Source organism: Carlito syrichta, unplaced genomic scaffold (genome assembly GCF_000164805.1).
Source record: "Carlito syrichta isolate Samal-C Ts95f unplaced genomic scaffold, Tarsius_syrichta-2.0.1 Scaffold304525, whole genome shotgun sequence".
In the NCBI taxonomy this organism is placed as follows: Eukaryota; Metazoa; Chordata; class Mammalia; order Primates; family Tarsiidae; genus Carlito; species Carlito syrichta.
The window spans coordinates 52,633-71,163 of NW_007248621.1; the positions used below are offsets into that span (position 1 = coordinate 52,633).

Consider the following 18,531-nt stretch of genomic DNA (forward strand, 5'->3'; position numbering starts at 1 on the left):
AGTGTAAGGTAAAGAGATTATGTAATCCTGAGAAAATGCATATCTAAAAAGTCTTTTGACTAAAATACACAAGCAAGCTGGGGGACAAAATTAGGATGGAATTGTAAAAAATTTGTTAAAAAATTTTAAGCCCGAGATCACTCAAAATCTGAAATAAAAACCAAAGGTATATTTATTGCTTATATAAGTAAAGGAATGTGTGCTTATAAAGAGACAGTCTTATTTGAATAAAGCAATATGCTGAGCTTAATTGAGGTGGTTGGAAAGAATTTGCTTTAGATTGAGGTGGTTACAAAGACAGAAATGAGTTCTTAGGCATAGGTTATTTTGGTTATACAGGCAAGAGTGGATTGATGTTAGTCTTAGAATTATGTTCATTGGAATGATTCTGCTTATGGGCTGACTTTCAAAGCTTGAGGCTGTCACAGATTTTCTTGGCTTTCAGCAATATCTTCACTGAAGTGGTTGTCACTAATCAATTAGTTTTAAATCCATTTCTGCTATTTATTATCATGACTATATAACAGTCAAGTCTTTTGCCATGATTTTGGGGACTTAAATTCAAGATCTTGTCTTTAAGAATGGGAGAAAATAGTTAATTTCAAACTTTTGTTTGATATCTTAGCCAGCAGACTGAAACTAACCTTCACATTCAGTAGTTTTTGGTGTAGATTTACATGTGATTCCATTAGGATGTGAGCTCTTGTCTGTTCCATTTAACTGAATGTTAGTATGTAAAGTGTTGTTATAATGTATGTACAGAGAACCTGTACTATGGGACAGAAAGAAGTAACTTTATAAGAGGTCATTTAGTTCAGGGATAAGCATTGTACACATTCTGGACTTAGGCATTCTAGGACTAGCACTGTCGAGCAGAAATACAATGTGAGCCAGAAAATGTAATTTAATTTAAAATTTTCCAAGTAGCCACATCTTAAAAGAAACAGATTAGGTCAATTTCTATAATATGTTTGGTTTGTCCTAACATAACCAAAATATTAGTGTTTCAGTGTAGAGTCAATATTCTAAAAATTATTATTAGATATATCTTACATTCTTTTTTTTCTTTTCTTTCCTTTTTTTAATGCTAAGTCTTCAAATTCTGTGCATGTTAAATACAGCACATCTTAATTTGGGCTATTTACCTTTTAATTGTTCAGTAACCACAAGTGACTCCTGGTATAATGAGATCCTAGGTAGATGTCTGACTCTTGTTTTATTTTTACAGTGTGTCCTTTCTTCACAAACTCTATTCATTGTTTTAACAGTCCTTACTGCAGGATGTGCTCACCTGACTATGCCTTTAAAGTTTTTAAAGCTGTTTGTTTTCGTGATTCAATCAAATATACTGGACCATTTTTCTTCCAAAGCAAAGTGAAACCAAGCATTTAACTTTTAAAAATATATAAATTAAGATATCCTAAAGCCGGGCTCGGTGGCTCAGCCTGTAATCCCGCGCCTTTGGGAGGCTGAGGTGAGTGAATTGCCTGAGCCCGCGGGTTCGAGACCGCCTGGGCAGGCGAGACCTCATCTCTACAATAAATCAAAAATTAGCTGGGCGTGGTAGCGTACGCCTGTAATTCCAGCTACTCGGAAGGCTGAGGCGGAAGGATCGCCGGAGCCCAGCAGGTGGAGGCTGCGGTGGCCGGGAGCGGCCACTGCACTCCAGTCTGGGCGACAGAGTGAGACTCCAACTCAAAAAAAAAAAAAAGATATCCTAAAATTCCACTGATAAGATTTTAGGGCATGTTTGTTGTATCATCAGGAATCAGGGCATTTTATTCATTGCCTTTAATGATAAGGCTTATGTTTTCTTGAATAAAGTAGACTAGAGTAGGAACAGTTTATTGTAATTTTCCTAGTTTGCTTTCTTCTGTTTTTCTCTGTGCTTTCATTATCAAGTTGTTTTTTGTCTTGACTTACTAGTCTTATTTTCCTAACCACATAAACACTGATGTCTCATTTGATTTTATGTGATTTCCAATCCCTTTGTGAGAATGTTTTAAAATTTAAGGTTTGTAATTTATACACTATTGTAGCAAGCTTGGTATCAGAATGTTTCAGTTATATGAAATAGATTACAAAGCAAAATATTTTTTAAAATCTGTGTAACTTGTCTCAGTAGTCAGAGGAGTGATGAATTGAGCATTAAAAAAAAAAAACCACACAATTTTATGGTCCGTGTTCCCTGAATGTATTATATGTGTTTGTCAGTATCAGACCCATACATTGGTATTTATTAAATGATGAATAGATGGTTAAGTGTCCTGTCATTTTATGGGTAACCTTGAGGTTTGCTTCTCATCTTTCTTTTAAGACCATTGCTGTCACTCCTGAACACCTTCTCTTTTAATAATCCATACCCAAACAATACTTGCTCCCTAAGAGAATCAGTGAAAATAGAAGGGGTATGGAAGGTATAAGTGGGTAGAAGACATGTTCTGCTCTAAGACTTATGCCTGTCCCCTTTTATAATCAAACAGTAACTTACCTCATGTATCTATAAAATCTAGTAATTTTTTTTTTTTTGGTGGGATTTAGGTCCAGCAGTGGTTCCACCTCAGTATTATGGTGTTCCATGGGGGGTGTATCCAGCCAATTTATTTCAGCAACAAGCTGCAGCTGCGGCGAACAACACAGCCAGTCAGCAAGCACCATCACAAGCTCAGCCTGCACAGCAACAGGTAGGCCTTCCTTTATTAAGTAATAGCGAGAATTCTTTGAAATTCTATGAGCTACCGGTATTTTAAGATTTGCATATTTTTCTCTTTTGTTTCTTCTTTATGGAACATAATACCTCACATATAGTTCGTATACAAAAGTATGTATTGTGTTTTTTCCCTATTAATACAGTAATTTAAAGATTTGATGATATTCCATTTTTGTGTTTTTGTTATCTTACTGTCTTGAAATCTCTAGCAATTTTAAAATTTCTTATCATCACTCCTTAGAAATGTTCCTGTCAAAGTAATTGTCTCTTCATTTTTCTCTTTGTATTTAAATTACATTTTAAAATGTTAATTTAGTATGTTTTCGATCAGTAAATAGATTGCTTGAAATTTTAGGCAAGAAAAGATGAAATGTTTTCACTAAAGAACAGCTTTAATTTCTTAAAAAAGAAAGAAAATGTTTATTATGAGGTCTTTTAAAAAATTTCAACCCTTTTGAATAAACTGTCTTGATAATGTAAAAACGCTTGGTAAATATCAGCATTCTGGCTATTACATTTATTGTATTTATGCCAAAGAACCAACTTGATGACAAGTATGGTATTGCAGGTAAACTTTGTTCTGAATTTCCTTTGATATATTTTAATACTATAATTCCCACCATACCCACAATAGCCACCATACTCAGCACTTGCACCTTTCTTTAGTACTTCTGTCTGCCTTGCATTTTATTTAGCTGTTTGTGGTTTATTTTCTCAATCCTAAAATGCTTATTTTAACATGGCTCAATCCTTGAATATCAATCATATTATAGCTTGTTTAATAAATTATTTTTAGTTTATATACTTGGGCAAACGTTTCCGATTATCTTAGCAATACACCTGTGTTTGGTGCTTACTTACACTGATGGACTTACAATGAATCCTCCTTGTCTTGAATTGTCTGAATGTTTCTGAAAGTAATGATTAAGTTTATCATGCTTATATATAATCGCTGCAACAGCTATGTATCACAAAGCAGTAAAACTTGAGCAACTTTATGAGTTTTCACCTTGCTTTGATGTAATCTTGTGTTCTTTCTTTACATTAAAGTTTTATGTTTGTTTTATTTTTTTGAGCTGGAGTCTCGTTCTGTCACCCAGGCTGGAGTACAGTGGCACACTCATGGCTATTGCAGCCTTGACCTGCTGGACTCAGGCTATCCTGCTCGCTCAGGCAAATCTTCTGCCTCAGCTGGCTACATTTTTTTATTATAGAGACGAGGTCTTGCCAAGTTGCCTAGGCTGGTCCCAAACCCCTGGACTCAGGCAGTCTTCCTATCTCTTCCTCCCCAAGTGCTGGGATTACAGGCGTGAGCCACCACGCTTGGCTTAAAATTTTATGTTTAGAATCAGCTTTTGCTTACTTTTATTAAAACTTCTGAATTCTGAAAACTTGGTTTGATTTGAAGTTTTTGTTCTACATCAATGTCATAACAAAATCCTACTTGGTTTATTTATCCTCTCAAATTCCCGTTTCAGTTTTCAGCCTTACAAAACAATTTTAATAAAAATTAGGTTTTTTTTAATTTTTTTTTTTTTAAGATGTGGGTAGGGTACAATTCAGGATTCGGTATATAAGTGGTCATTATACAGGTAAAGTTTAGGCCTCTCTTTGGTCCCCACTTTTCCTGGTTTGAGATCAGGTACCCTTATGTTGTCCATGCCTCCACCCCTACCTGGCAGTATCCCACTACTGCCATTCCCTTTCTTATAGTATTATGGTAATTGTTTAGGGTCCGCTTATGAGTGAGAACATGTGGTACTCTGTTCTTTGCTCCTATGATAGATCACTGAGTAATAGATGCTAAGTCCACCCAAGTTGTTGTGAAGTCCATATGTTTGTCACAATCTTGTTTTTAAAAAGTCTTTCATCTAAGATTTTGCCATTCTTCCCATTCCTTAAAAAAATAAAATAAGCTACCTTGTTAAATTAAGAGGCATGAATATTAGAAATAATTTTTATTCAGAGACCTTCTAGAGCCTTCATATTGCTTTATATGTTCTAGTTGTCAGGAGCCAGTGATTTTGGTTTTGATTTTAATGTATTTTTGATTTCTTTTTTCATGCTAAGTCTACATTTCATTGCATTTAAATATGTTTAAAGAACATCCAAAGCTATTTGTAATGAATATACAGTTGTCCAAGATAAATTTACTTATGTGTTATTTTATACCACTTTTAAGAAAATTATTTGACCTTTGTAGGTTCTCCGTGCTGGAGCAGGTCAGCGTCCTCTTACTCCCAATCAGGGTCAGCAAGGGCAGCAAGCAGAATCACTTGCAGCAGCAGCAAATCCAACTTTGGCTTTTGGTCAGGGTCTTGCTACTGGCATGCCAGGTATATAATTGGTTAATTGTGGAAATTTGAATAGATTTAAATGTTAAATGTAGACATTCAAATTAAGGAGTGGAAAAAATCAAGAACTGTATGTATATATGTATGTATGTATTTTTTGAGTCAGAGTCTTACACTGTCATCCAGGCTAGAGTGCAGTACATAATCACAGCCACCTCAGGTTCGACCTGCTAGGCTCAGGTGATTCTCCTGCCTCAGTCTTCCAAGTAGCTGGGACTACAGTTGTGTGTCACCATGCCAGGCTAAGTATTTTATTGTAGAGACAAGGTCTCATCATGCGTTGCACAGGGTAGTTGCGAAGTCCTGGGCTCAGCCAATTTTCTTGTCTTGGCCTCCCAAAGTGCTGAGATTATAGGCATGAGCCACCGCCCCAGCAAGAACTGTATTTAAAATCTTCCTACTTTGTAATAAATTTAGAACTCATTTGCTAACAGTTGAAATAAGTACTGTTTGTGAGACTCAGTGATAGGAATGGCAAATATGTATGGAGTTCTTAGCAGCCATTTTTTCTTACTTTGTTTAATGGCATAACCCACAGCACCTTTCCAGCTGAATATAGCCCAGACCTTTTAATATAGTGCTTTAAGAAATAAAGCCAGTTGATTAAAGTTGACATGCAGTACAAAACCTAATTGTCATTCCTGCCTTATAAGAATAACTGTTTAGCTAGTTAATATTGAAAAGTTTGCAGCTAATGTTTCCTACTTTGAGCATTGTTCAGTCTTGTTTAGCCCTTGTATTTATGAAATCCATAGAATTTATTTTTATATCAGTTTTGATAACTTAATAACAACAATGTCTATAATATGGCTATGAAAGCGAATAGTATAAAATTTCTGCGTATTGCCACTGTACAATTTTCAGAAAAGAGCAACAAACTGCATTTTTTTTTTGTGAAGTGGATTTTGTGAAACTAAATATAAAATCACTACTTTAATAATAATGGAGGAAAGAAGGTGTTTTTCTTAAACCAAAAAAAGCATGCTTGTTTATAAACTGAAATTTTAAAGCTATATTTGAATATCAGTAGATAAGACAGAACTTCGTATTCTCTCCACTTCTGAAGACTCACTTTTTCTTTTAAATATTTTTTTTTCACTTTGTTACATGAGTGGTTATTCTTATAGCTAGCTATGTGGTTTCTTATTAATGAAATATGTTCTAGTATTGAGGGTTTCTTTTATGTATTTTATATGTTATTTTAATGATTTTTATCTCAGTTGTATTTATTCTGTTCTCTCTCGAATTCTAAGATCTGGAGTTATCATCTTGGCTAACCCACTTAATAAAGAGAAGATTTTCATATGGCTGTTCTTTAAGTACAGATGATAGTGGCATGGGAGGCATTCTTACTATTTTCTTTTTTACCCCTGCCATATATTCGCCTTCTGGACGCTACTGGACTGGAGTAATTGTGAGAGATCTTGGAAAAAGAGACTTTTGAGAAATGGACTGTGAAGCTGAAGTTGTAGGCACATGGAAGTGGGGCTTAAAATAAGTGAGCTGGAAATTTTTGAGAGCCACTAAGACTATTCTGCGTCCTTAGATTTTTAGTTCCAGGTAGAAAAAAGAGAGGAGTCATTGAACGTAACAGCCCTTCCTGCCTAACTGATTTCTCAGTGGAACCTGGAATTCAAGAGAGTGCTTCTGGCCTGCATGTATTTGCTGCTTCCTGTAACTGTTATCGATCTTTCTAGCCTCTTGATGCTGGTCCTATTACTCATTTTTGCCTTCTTCATACTCAGCTCATAGTTTTATCTTCCTTACAAAACACCATAGTATTTTGCTATTAATTTTATCAACTTTGGTCTTAGAAGTCATTTTTATAGTCACATTTTTTCTATGAGAAAACTCTTTATTGCTTTCATTTTGTTGATATGTTAGAAGAAAGCAACCTTTTATGCTATGTTATCTTAAAAATCATTGTATGTTTCATTGACTTGTATGGTAGTCACATGATTTCCTCACTCTAAAACCTTCTCTGATGCCTTTTTTACTTCATTCTAACTAGGACTATGATGAAATAATTCTCACTTTTTATATCCCAATAGTTACATGGTTATCAAGCAACTTGGTGAGATCTCATTTCTTTTCTTTTCTTTTCTTTTGTTAATAAAGTTTATTGGAGCTGGGTTTTTATTTTTATTTTTGAGTTGAAGTTTCATTCTGTAGGCCAGGCTGGAGTGCAGTGGCATGCTCACAGCCACTGCAGCCTTGACCTGCTTGGGTTTAGGGGATCCTTCCTCCTCAGTCTTCCAAGTAGCAGGAACTATAGGCATGCACCACAACACCCGGCTAATTTTTTGATTTATTGTAGAGACGAAGTCTCACCAGGTTGCCCAGGTTGATCTTGAACTCCTGGACTCAGTCAATCTTCTCGCCTCTGCCTCCCAAAGTGCTGGGATTACAGGCGTGAGCCACTACGCCCTGTAGTGAGACCTCCTTTCTACAATAAGTTAAAAAATTAGCCAGGTGTGGTGATGCACACCTGTAGTTCTCTACAGGTGTACCACTGTACTCCAGCCTGGGCAACAGAGTGAGGCTTTGACTCACAAAAAAAGCCATATTAGTTTGCTGTCTGGTTTTTAACACTTTCCATGATCTAGCCCCAAACCACTGTTTTAACCAAATCTGTTGAATTCCTTAGTAGTACTGTGCTTTAACACACACTAGACCACATACTATACTTTTATGCCTCTGGTCTTAGGTCATGTTCCTTCTTCAGCTTAAAATACCCTTTTATAACTTTTAAACAAAATTAGTATATGTGGTTTTTGTTTTTAAAGAAATCTAGCTTCATAAACATTTTGTGATTTTTCTTATCTCTTAATGTGTTCCCTTCCATGAAGCTTTCCCCATTCTTTCCTGAGGCCCATTTATTAATAATTACTCCTCCTGATTTTTTTTTTTTTTAGTTGGAGTCTTACTCTGTCACTCAGGCTGGAGTGCTGTGGCACGCTCACAGGCACCCCAACATCCTTCTGCCTCAACTACAGGCACACGCTACCATGCCCAGCTAATGTTTTGATTTTATTATAGAGATGAGGTCTTGCCAAGTTGCTCAGGCTGGTCTTCCATCCGTGGGCTCAGGCAATCCTCCCATTGGCCTTCCAAAGTTCTGGGATTACAGGTTTGAGCCACCATGCCTGGCCAGTTTTGTTTTGCTTTGTTTTGTTTTGTTTTGTTTGGAGTTGAAGTCTCACTTTGTTCCCCAGACTGGAGTATAGTGGCGTGCTCACAGCTACCACAGTTTCAACCTACCGGGCTCAGGCAATCCTTCTGCGTCAGCCTTTCAAGTAGCTAGGACTATAGGAGTGTACCACCATGCCTGGCTAGTTTTTTTTATTTATTGAAGAGATGAGACCTTGCCACATTGCCCAGGCTTGTCTTGAACCCTTGGGCTCAGGCAGTCCTTTTGCCTTCCCAAAGTTATAGACATGAGCCACCATACCTCGCATTTGCACCTTTCTTTAGTACTTCTCTCTGCCTTGCATTTTATTTTGCTGTTTGTGGTTTATTTTCTCAATTCTACAATGCTTATTTTAACATACTTAAAGATGGGGAATATCTTAAAATTAAAGTAGAAGGAATTTTGTTTATCTCTCTCTCTTAAAGTTAGGTCCATCTTAGAATTAAGAAAGGGAATGTTTCTTTCTCTACTAGATTGTACAATTGAGTATGGGGACCATGCCTTTTTTTTTTTTTTTTGAGTTGGAGTTTCACTCTGTCGCCCAGACTGGAGTGCAGTGGCCACTCTTGGCCACCGCAGCCTCAACTTGCTGGGCTCTGGTGATCCTTCTGCCTCAGCCTTCCAAGTAGCCAGAATTACAGGCATGCGCTACCACGCCCGGCTGATTTTTTGATTTATTGTAGAGATGAGGTCTCGCTGCCCAGGCGGGTCTTGAACCCGCGGGCTCAGGCAATCCACTCACCTCAGTCTCCCAAAGGCGCGGGATTACAGGCTGAGCCACCGAGCCCAGCTCCTTTTTTTTTTTAAATCCCCATGTCTTTTATTTCTGTACCATTCTTCTTTGCCTCCACCTTTCTTCCTTCCCTTTCCTTATGTTTTAGACACTCATCTAACCATTCACAGACTTTCTCTGTAACAAAAATATAATATAGTAGACATTAGAAACTTTTGAGCTAAATTATGGTGGAAATGCTACATATTTAAGTGTGTGGATTATGACTAAAATAGAACATAGAAGGAGAATATACAGATTTAAATGCATATATTAGAAAATAAGAAGGCCTAAAATCCCAGCATTCTGGGAGGCTGAGGTGAGAGGATTGCTTGAGCCCAGGAGCTCGAGGCCAGTCTGGGCAATGTAGCAAGACCTCATCTCTACAAAAAAAGTGTAAAAAAAACCTCGCCAGGTGCCTGTATTCTCAGCTACTTGGGAGGCTGAGGTGGAAGGATAACCTGAGCTCAGGAGGTAGATGGAGACTGTGGTAAGCCGTGAGTTTTTTGTTCGTTTGTTTTTTTACGTCACCACATCGATCACAGAAAGCCATGATTTTGACACTGTACTCCAGCCTGGATGACAGAATAAGTGAGATCCTGACTCAGACAAAAAAGGAAAGAAAATAAGAAAGGCAGGAAATTAATAAACTACTCATTTGTCTGGAAACTATAAAAAGAAGAGAATAAAGTCAAAGAATGTAGAAGAAAGCAAATAATAAAGATAGGTGCTGATATGAAGTAGACAACATACAATAAAAGGTTTAAATATCACAAAAGTTACTTTTTAGAAAAGACTGATAAAGCTGATAACCTCTAAGAGGCTGATCAAAAAAGAAAAAGGTGTAAATAACCAATTCAGGAAAAATCAAACAATAAGCTATTAGGAAAAACCTCATGTTAATAAATTAGAAAATGAAGATTGGATACATAAATTGTGGTGTCTTTCTTTATAATAAATAGACACTCTATTCTTTAACACCTAGGCCAAAAATAGAAGCAATCTTTGACTCCTTTTTTTTCTCACATCCCATATCTAGTCTTAGCAAATTCTGTGGGCTCTCAGAATCCAGCTACCTTTCTACCTTCGCCTATTGTACTCCATCCTGGTCACCATTGAACCTCACCTGGATTAACTTTGCATCTGGGTTCTCACATTTCATCTTGTACCTCTTTTCTGCTCCAGAGTCCTATTTTCTACAGAGTAGCTCAAATGAAAGGAAAGTTCAGATTAACTTGCTTCTTTTCTCAAAACTCTGATAATATCTTTCCTTTTCAGATCAAAAAACTCAGGCCAGGCATGGTGGCTCACACCTGTAATCCCAGCACTTTGAGAGGCTGAGACAGGAGGATTGCTTGGGTCCAGGAGTTAGAGACCAGCCTGGGCAACATAGTGAGGCCTAATTTAATTTTTTTTTATTGTTAAAATTTTTTTTTTTTTAAGGTTCAAGTTATTAACAGTAGCCTATAAAGATCTGGTCCCTTGTTCATCTTATTGTTCTTCCATCTCTGTTGAAGCCATACTGGCTTACTTTCTGTTTCCTCTATTTAGAGAGATGTTAAAGCTATCTGCTTGACTTGTTCTCTCAATTCCTTTAGATTTTTCCTTATATGTTATCATGTTATGGAGACTTTTCTTGGCCTTCAACTTGAAAATTACCAACACTACTGTCATTTTCCAGTTTTCATGGATGAATTCATGAAAAAAATTGGACTAAGTTAAGCAGGGAACGGGAGAGGGAATGTACAGCATTCTGTGACAAGGAAACAGAATACATCAAAGCCCTGTGGTGAGGGGAAGCATAGTTCCTTTGAGGAGTTTGAAACCTCATTTTATCCAGAGTGTGAAAGGTATTCTTATGTTAAGTAAAACTAGAAAGATGGCCAGGGATCAACCAGATCATGTGGGCTATATTTAGTTTTTCTATTCATGTTAAGCCTTTGGAATGTTTTGAGCAAGTGTGTGGTATTAGATTGGATATAAAAGATTACTCTACAGAATAGGTTATAGGTGTGGGGCAAAAGATCTGGTTGTACAGAATAGTGGTAATAAAGAGAATGAATGGATTTGAGAAGGTGAACAGGTCTTCAGAGATAAAATGACTGGGCTATTTCTTCTCTGGGATTTTATGTATGCTATTAAATAGCAGTTAAGTGCTATTTGATTTGTGGGTAGAGTATTTGCAACCAAATGTCCAGATGAGTCAACTTAAAAAAAAAAATTCAGCCAGCCTTGGTGGCTCAGCCTGTAATCCCGCGCCTTTGGGAGGCTGAGGTAAGTGAATTGCCTAAGCCCGTGGGTTCGAGACCTGCCTGGGCAGCGAGACCTCATCTCTACAATAAATAAAAAAATCAGCCGGGCATGGTGGCGCATGCCTGTAATTCCGGCTACTCGGAAGGCTGAGGCGGAAGGATCGCCGGAGCCCAGCAGGCTGAGGCTGTGGTGGCGGGAGTGGCCACTGCACTCCAGTCTGGGCGACAGAGTGAGACTCCAACTCAAAAAAGAAAAAAAAAATTCAGATGTTAAGGAGATGATAAAGTGTATGAACAAGAGTATTTTGTGTGTCTTAGATTTAGAACTAGATCACACATACCAGTTAAAAACTATTGACTGGCATCTGCAGCTTGAGATTTACTAGTAATATGTTTTATTACCAATGTGCTAATGTTTATTTTTGGTCAGAATTACTGTATTTTCCAAAAAACAATCTTTGCATGTGAAAGGGTCTGTCTTACAGGTGAAGTGTTTATCTCAGCATTATTTATTGAACTGAATTTAGCCTGCTGTGTTGGAAGGCAATAAAATTTTCATGCTGCTTCAACACTAATTTTACTATAACTTTTGCTTCTGCGTAGTATTAACAAAAGAAAACTCAAAAATTGGTGTTGGAATGTATTTCAGTATATATTCTATATTTTTTATAAATTCTATATTTGAAGTTGCCAGTACATTTTTGCAGGTAATTGTCAGGCTATTGATCCTGAGTACTTGTCACTGTATTAGGCAGCCTTTCTCAACCCGAGTTCCAGAAGAAAATAAAGCCTTATTGCTTTAAAGTACTTACTGAATATAGTAGTTACCTTCTCTCCTGTGCTTCTTACATGATATTTGTTATGTACCATTCTTGGAATAATTGGCAAAATAATCATTCAGATAATTTTCTGTATTCTTTGGTTCAGATAAGGAAATCCCATTGGGAAAGGCTGCTGAGAAGTAAACTTCTCTCTCTAGTAGTTATGAATAATGTACATTGTTACCTGTCTCGCTCAAGGTTACAATAAAACTAATACCTTCCTGATTCAGACTTTAGCTTGAGAACCTTTACAGGTGGGCTGTATGATTAAATTTTTAAAGAGATGCTTACAAATGAAAATCTAAGGAATGCTGCTAATGAGGTTTAGAGCTTTATTGAAATTGCAGAGCAGTCTTTTTTTGTTTTAAAGATGTGGAGTACAATTCAGGATTAGGTAGATAGGTGGTCATTGTACAGGTAAACTTTGGGTCTCCCTTTGATCCCCATTTCACCTGGTTTGAGATCAGGTATCCTTATTAATGTTATGTGGAGCAGCCATTTCTTATAGTGACTGTGATTGTGACCTGACTCCTGTCAGTCTTTCTATCCATCCTTCTCTTTTTCTTTTTTGAGTTGGAATCTCACCCAGGCTGGAATGCAGTGGCATGCTCATAGCCACCACAGCCTTAACCTGCTGGGCTCAGGTGATTCTTCCCCTGAGCCCTCCAAGTAGTTGGATCTGCAGGCGTGTGCCACCACACCCGGCTAATTTTTATTTTTATTTTTTTATTTTCTGTAGCGATGAGGTCTCACCAAGTTACCCAGTCTGGTCTTGAACTCATGGGCTCAGGCATTTCTCTCACTTCGACCTCCCAAAGTGCTGGGATTATAGGCGTGACCCACCGTGCCTGGCCCATCCTTCTCATAAGGCTGACTAGATGGTGATATTTTTCTTATATCTGCTCTTCATGGCCTATAGTTTCTATATTGAAGAAAATACCTCTTCATTTTGTGGCCCATAAGTGAACGGCATCTCAAAGATACCTCTTAAGGCTGGGTGTAGCATCTCATGCCTGTCTGTAATCCTAGCACTTTGGAAGGCCAAGGTGGGAGAATTACTTGAGTCCAGGAGTTGGAGATCAGCCTTAGCAACATAATGAGACCTAGTCTCTACAAAAAATGAAAAGTAAGCTGGGTGTGGTGGCGTGCACCTATAGTCCTAGCTATTCAGGAAGCTGAGGCGGAAGGATCACTTGAGCCCAGGAGTTGGAGGCTGTGGTGAGCTATCTTGCCACTGCACTCCAGCCTGGGTGACAACGTGAGACTCCGACTCAAAAAAAAAAAAGGGATCGCAAAACTTTAAAAGAAAAAAAAATGCTGGCCGAGTGCAGTGGCTGACACCTGCAATCTCAACTCTTTGGGAGGCCAAGACAGGAGGATTGCTTGAGTCTGGTAGTTTAAAACCAGCCTGAGCAACACAGCGAGACCCCATTACTATAAAGAACTAGCTGGATGCTGTACCTGCATTCCCAGCTACTTGTGTAGCTGAAGTGGAAGGATGGCCTGAGCCTAATAGGTCAAGGTTGCAGTGAGCCGTCATCTTGCCACTGCACTCCATCCTGGGCAACAGAGCAGACCCTGACTCAAAAAGAAAGAATTCTTATCAACATTTTTTGTTTTTTTATATATTTGGTAAGACCTTCTCAAATGTGTTACTTTGCATACGGTAACTATTTAAGGATTTTATAGTAATAGTATAAAGTAGCTCTGTTTTCTAGGTGACAAGCTGTAGATGCAGGAGAAAATATGCATGTTTTCTACAATGGGTTTTCATTAGTGAACATTTATTTTAATGTTATTTAGGCTATCAAGTACTAGCTCCAACTGCCTATTATGATCAGACTGGTGCCTTAGTGGTTGGCCCTGGAGCAAGAACTGGCTTGGGAACTCCAGTTCGATTAATGGCTCCAACACCTGTTTTGATTAGTTCAGCAGCAGCACAAGCTGGTAAGTGTAACTGATATCTTACAGGATGATTTTTCTGGTGTTGCAATATCATTTTAAAAACAGTCGTTTTCTGGGTAGTTTAAAGAAGTATCTGAAATTTTTTTTACAGCAGCAGCAGCAGCAGCTGGAGGAACTGCAAATAGTCTTACAGGCAGCACAAATGGTCTGTTTCGGCCAATTGGCACGCAGCCACCACAGCAGCAGCAGCAACAGCAGCCAAGCACTAATCTGCAATCTAATTCATTTTATGGGAGCAGTTCTTTGACTAATAGCTCCCAGAGCAGTTCTTTATTTTCTCATGGACCTGGTCAACCTGGAAGTACATCTCTTGGCTTTGGAAGTGGTAACTCTCTGGGTGCTGCTATAGGCTCAGCCCTCAGTGGATTTGGATCATCAGGTAAGTTTGTTTTTAAGATGAGTGTACTCTGTTAAGTGGGCATGAGGTATATGTGTGTTTTTAACATTAAAATAAGTAATAGTGTAGGAAGGACAGGGATAAAGTATTATTGGCTTAATTGTGTATGAGAAAATGTATTCTGCAAATCTTTTTAACATTTATGACTGTTAAACTCATTTCAAGCCCCCTATCCTTTGCTCATATATAATACATTTCCTTTCTCCCCTGGCTTTAGGAATTTATTAGTATAGTTTTTATTTTAATAAGGTTTATTTGGATCAATATCTTGTATGCTAATTATTAGCCCTTCCTTATTTCTAAAATATTAATGTTTGTGGAGGCTACTATTTTGCCATCTAAATTTGTGGTGTTTTAAAATAATTATCTTTGTGTGCTTATCGAATGGTTTTCTTATTAAATGTTGGTGGTTCATTATGGCTTTTTAAATTTGGCATAATATATAAATATATATGTGTATATATGTAATGAAATTATTAGATAAATAATTTAGCCTTTCACTAAAAATTCATTTAAAGAGATGTCTATTTATATATCTTAGGTTTATATAATACTTAAGAAATAAAAATTTTAAATAGCTTCACAAAATAAATAATTGACCCATACAAACTATGGTTCCTTGATCTTGTGACTGAGGAAGGACTAAGTGAAATCAGAAGAAGCCCACATTGACACCTTGTATATTCTGTGAGATTTCCAGAGTATTCAGGAAACAGGGAAAGTACCTTATCTAGTTCTGTTGGTGCAATTGGCAGCCTTTTCTTCATGAAGGCAGGGCTATTTGAACCTTGAGATTTTCTATTTCTGTAACATAACGTTCTAGAATCCTTAATATCTGCTTCTCTGATCTGTTTTCCCACCACATCAGATTATATTCTTTCCTGGTGCGGAAAATGGCACAACTAACATATGCCAGTCATTATTAACAGTGCTTGTCAGTTTTCTAAGGGAGTGTCTTCTGAACTTTTGTCATTCATATTTATAAGCGGAATAGTCTAGAACAGCTGTAAACTTTAAAATGCAGAATATTTTTTCATTTATTATAATGAAATACAATTTTTAAAATGTCGTAGTCACCTAACAAAGTTATCTAGAGAATGCCCGCAAGAATTTCTGAGGGAAAATCCTGTGAACATGGAGATTGTTAAATCTTTTAATTTTTCTACTCAGAGTTTTTTTAAATTCCTTTTGGAGTTTTGTATTTTTATGTCCAGCTCATGCACTCCCATAGAACTCGTTCTTTGTTTCTAACATAATTGGAGCATTTTCCTCCAAGGAATTCTAAACATTTTGAGGAACGCTGAAAACATAATTTAAAAAATAAACCTTGTTGAAATAACTAGTTTGTAAACTATAGATTTGTAGACCCTAAATAATCCAGGAAAAAGAGAGCTTTTCTAATGTAATATGTCACTGGTGGTCTAGTATAGATTTGTAGGTGTCCCAGGTCCCTTATTTATCCTCCAAATTCCCATTTATCTCTTAGTTTTAGTTAAGACTGTCTCCCCCTACATTCAGGAACTGGTTGGCACGAACATTTTGTCCCCTCAAAACTGGTCTGTGTGCCTCCCTTATTTATAAACATTCCTTACTCAATTCTGATTTTCAGTCTGTAAAGGTTTGTTTTACCTTGCTTTAGAGAGCATTAGGTGACTGCCACCCCTGAATCCCAGTAAACTATCTAATCTTCTCCCTCCTCTTGGACATTTTGTGAGAGTTCATTCAAGTGCTACACATAATGTACTCTTACAAGTTTGTCCGTGGCCATTTCACATGATGGCAATTACGTATTTTTATGAAATGTACAATACAATATGACCGTGTGCATGTATACACAATTTACATACAGTTATTCTCTTACCTCTGTGATGAAATTTTTGCTTAACAGTGTTAAATATTAAATAGCCCATATTATAATATAGTTGCGCAAGAAACTTATTCATTGTGATATAGTAATTAAATCTTTTCTATGACCTATTTTTAAGTGCTGTTACGATAGAAAGTTTGTAATTTAACCTTTTTTTGTTAACACAATTGATGAATGATTAGTGACCTGTCTAGCCTCTTAGATATTTAAGGTATAGTTTGTTTCATACTTCATAGTCATACTGTAATTTGGGCACATGGTAAAACTTAAAAGAGCCAGCTTCTTTATGCTTAAAGTTTTTTCTGAATTATCTTAAATGTTTGGCTTGGCTTTTCCTTTTGGAGAAAAATAATATTGCATGTTTAGTTAAGCTGTTTTTTTGTTTTTGTTTTTATTTTTTTTATTTTTTATTTTTGGTTATTAGCCAGGGGAATGATAATGCTGCTGCTCTCATTAGAGAGCTGTCGTCTTTTTCCTTGTCAGTTAAATTGTTTTTTGAAATAAACAGGAATTTAAAGTTTAGCCATATTTTAGAAAAATCACTTTGACAGTGTCCTTTTAAATTAGCATAGGTAATGTTGCAGGCATTGACAATTTTGCCAAAACCAACTCAAGAAGAGTTATTTATATTTGTTTTTGCTATTAAAATACATATCGCTACCTAATATTTTTCTATTATATGATATCTTAAAATGTGAAGTTTTCAGTAAAACATGATCAGTCTTTTAGAAACTGCATTGGCTGACATGAAAGGTTTGGTGAATAGCATTATAATCTTTTGCCTAATAAAGTAGCATGAGCCCGATTTTTTTCCTTCTTTATAGAATTTTGAATTTGGCAAAACCAACACAATTTGTATCTGTTTTATAATCTTAACTTAGTCTACCCATCATGTACTCTCCTTAATTTTTTTTCTTTAATCTATACCGTTAGAAACCATTTATATATGACTTGTAACTTTAAAAAAACAACAACAACAAAAAACAAGATTTAGTAGAAGCTTTCTAAGATTCCTTAGAAAGAATTGCTGTATTGGTCCGAATATAGAGCTTGTTGAAATTTTTATTTGGTCAGTTAAGAAATGTAGTATGAAATTCTCTTAGATGAAAAAGGCATTCAACTAAAAGAGGCTAGTGTTTAGAAATAGAAAGGAACCTAGCCGGGCTCGGTGGCTCAGCCTATAATCCCGCGCCTTGGGAGGCTGAGGTGAGTGAATTACCTGAGCCCGCGGGTTCGAGACCTGCCTGGGCAACTTGGTGAGACCTCATCTCCACAATAAATAAAAAATTAGCGTGCCCCTGTAGTTCCAGGTACTTGGAGGGTTGAGGTGGAAGGATCACCGGCGCCCAGCAGGTCAAGGCTGCGGTGGCCGGGAGCAGCCATTGCACTCCAGTCTGGGCGACAGAGTAAGACTCCAACTCAAAAAAAAAAAAAGAAATAGAAAGGAAACCTATTTACAGTCTCTAAAAGAGACTTGAGAATTGGGAGTTTTGGACAGCTCTTATTATAAATGGTAAAGAATTATATTATCCAGCTATATGCTGATTAACAACCAGATTTTGGTTTGCTCTTCTGAGCATACATAGCTTACCAAGGCCTTCTACCTACATGGTAGTATGATTCTATTTTTGGTTATTTTTGTGAAATACAAAAAAGATTAGTAGGTTAATAGTTAAATTTGGCATTAAGTAGAAAGAATTTGGTATGTAATACCATAAGAGATGGTGAGATAAGATAAATTGTATGTTATCTATGGAGGGGGAAAAATTTGATCAATTTTCACTGAGTAAAGGGTTCAGGAGGCCAGTAATAGAATTGTAGGAATGAAAGAGTCTTACAAAATAAGTGAAAACATGTTTTGGTGTGATAAAAATGAGAGCTATTAATCTTCTAGAAGAAAGTTTTATATTTTCATGTATATTTTGTAATTAAGTTGTTGGAGAACAAAGGAAAAGGTGTAGTGTGGCCAGCCATGGTGGCTCACACCTGTAATCCCAGCACTTTGGGAAGCTGAGGATTGGCTGAGCCCAGGAATTTGAGACCAGCCTGGGCAACATGGTGAGACCTCATCTCTACAATTAAAAGAAAAAAATTAGCCGGGCATGGTGGCATTTGCTTGTAATCCCAGCGATTCAGGATGCTGAGGCAGAAGGGTTGTCTGAGCCCAGTAGGTCGAGGCTGTGGTAGCCATGATTGTGCCACT

The 18,531-nt window shown here is 37.0% G+C and overlaps 1 protein-coding gene across 6 annotated transcripts in view; it reads left to right on the forward strand.

Moving 5' to 3' along the window:
* PUM2 (pumilio RNA binding family member 2) overlaps positions 1-18,531 on the forward strand; it is an 80,583-nt gene that overhangs the window by 30,062 nt on the left and 31,990 nt on the right. For 4 of the 6 annotated variants that reach the window (XM_021713412.1, XM_008060130.2, XM_008060131.2 and 1 more), the window contains exons 8-11: positions 2,542-2,684; positions 4,914-5,046; positions 13,903-14,046; positions 14,156-14,443. In XM_021713412.1, coding sequence (XP_021569087.1) covers positions 2,542-2,684; positions 4,914-5,046; positions 13,903-14,046; positions 14,156-14,443 — 708 coding nt within the window. The remainder of the gene's footprint in view (positions 1-2,541; positions 2,685-4,913; positions 5,047-13,902; positions 14,047-14,155; positions 14,444-18,531) is intronic. The other 2 variants (XM_021713411.1, XM_008060133.2) reach the window with 2 other exon arrangements.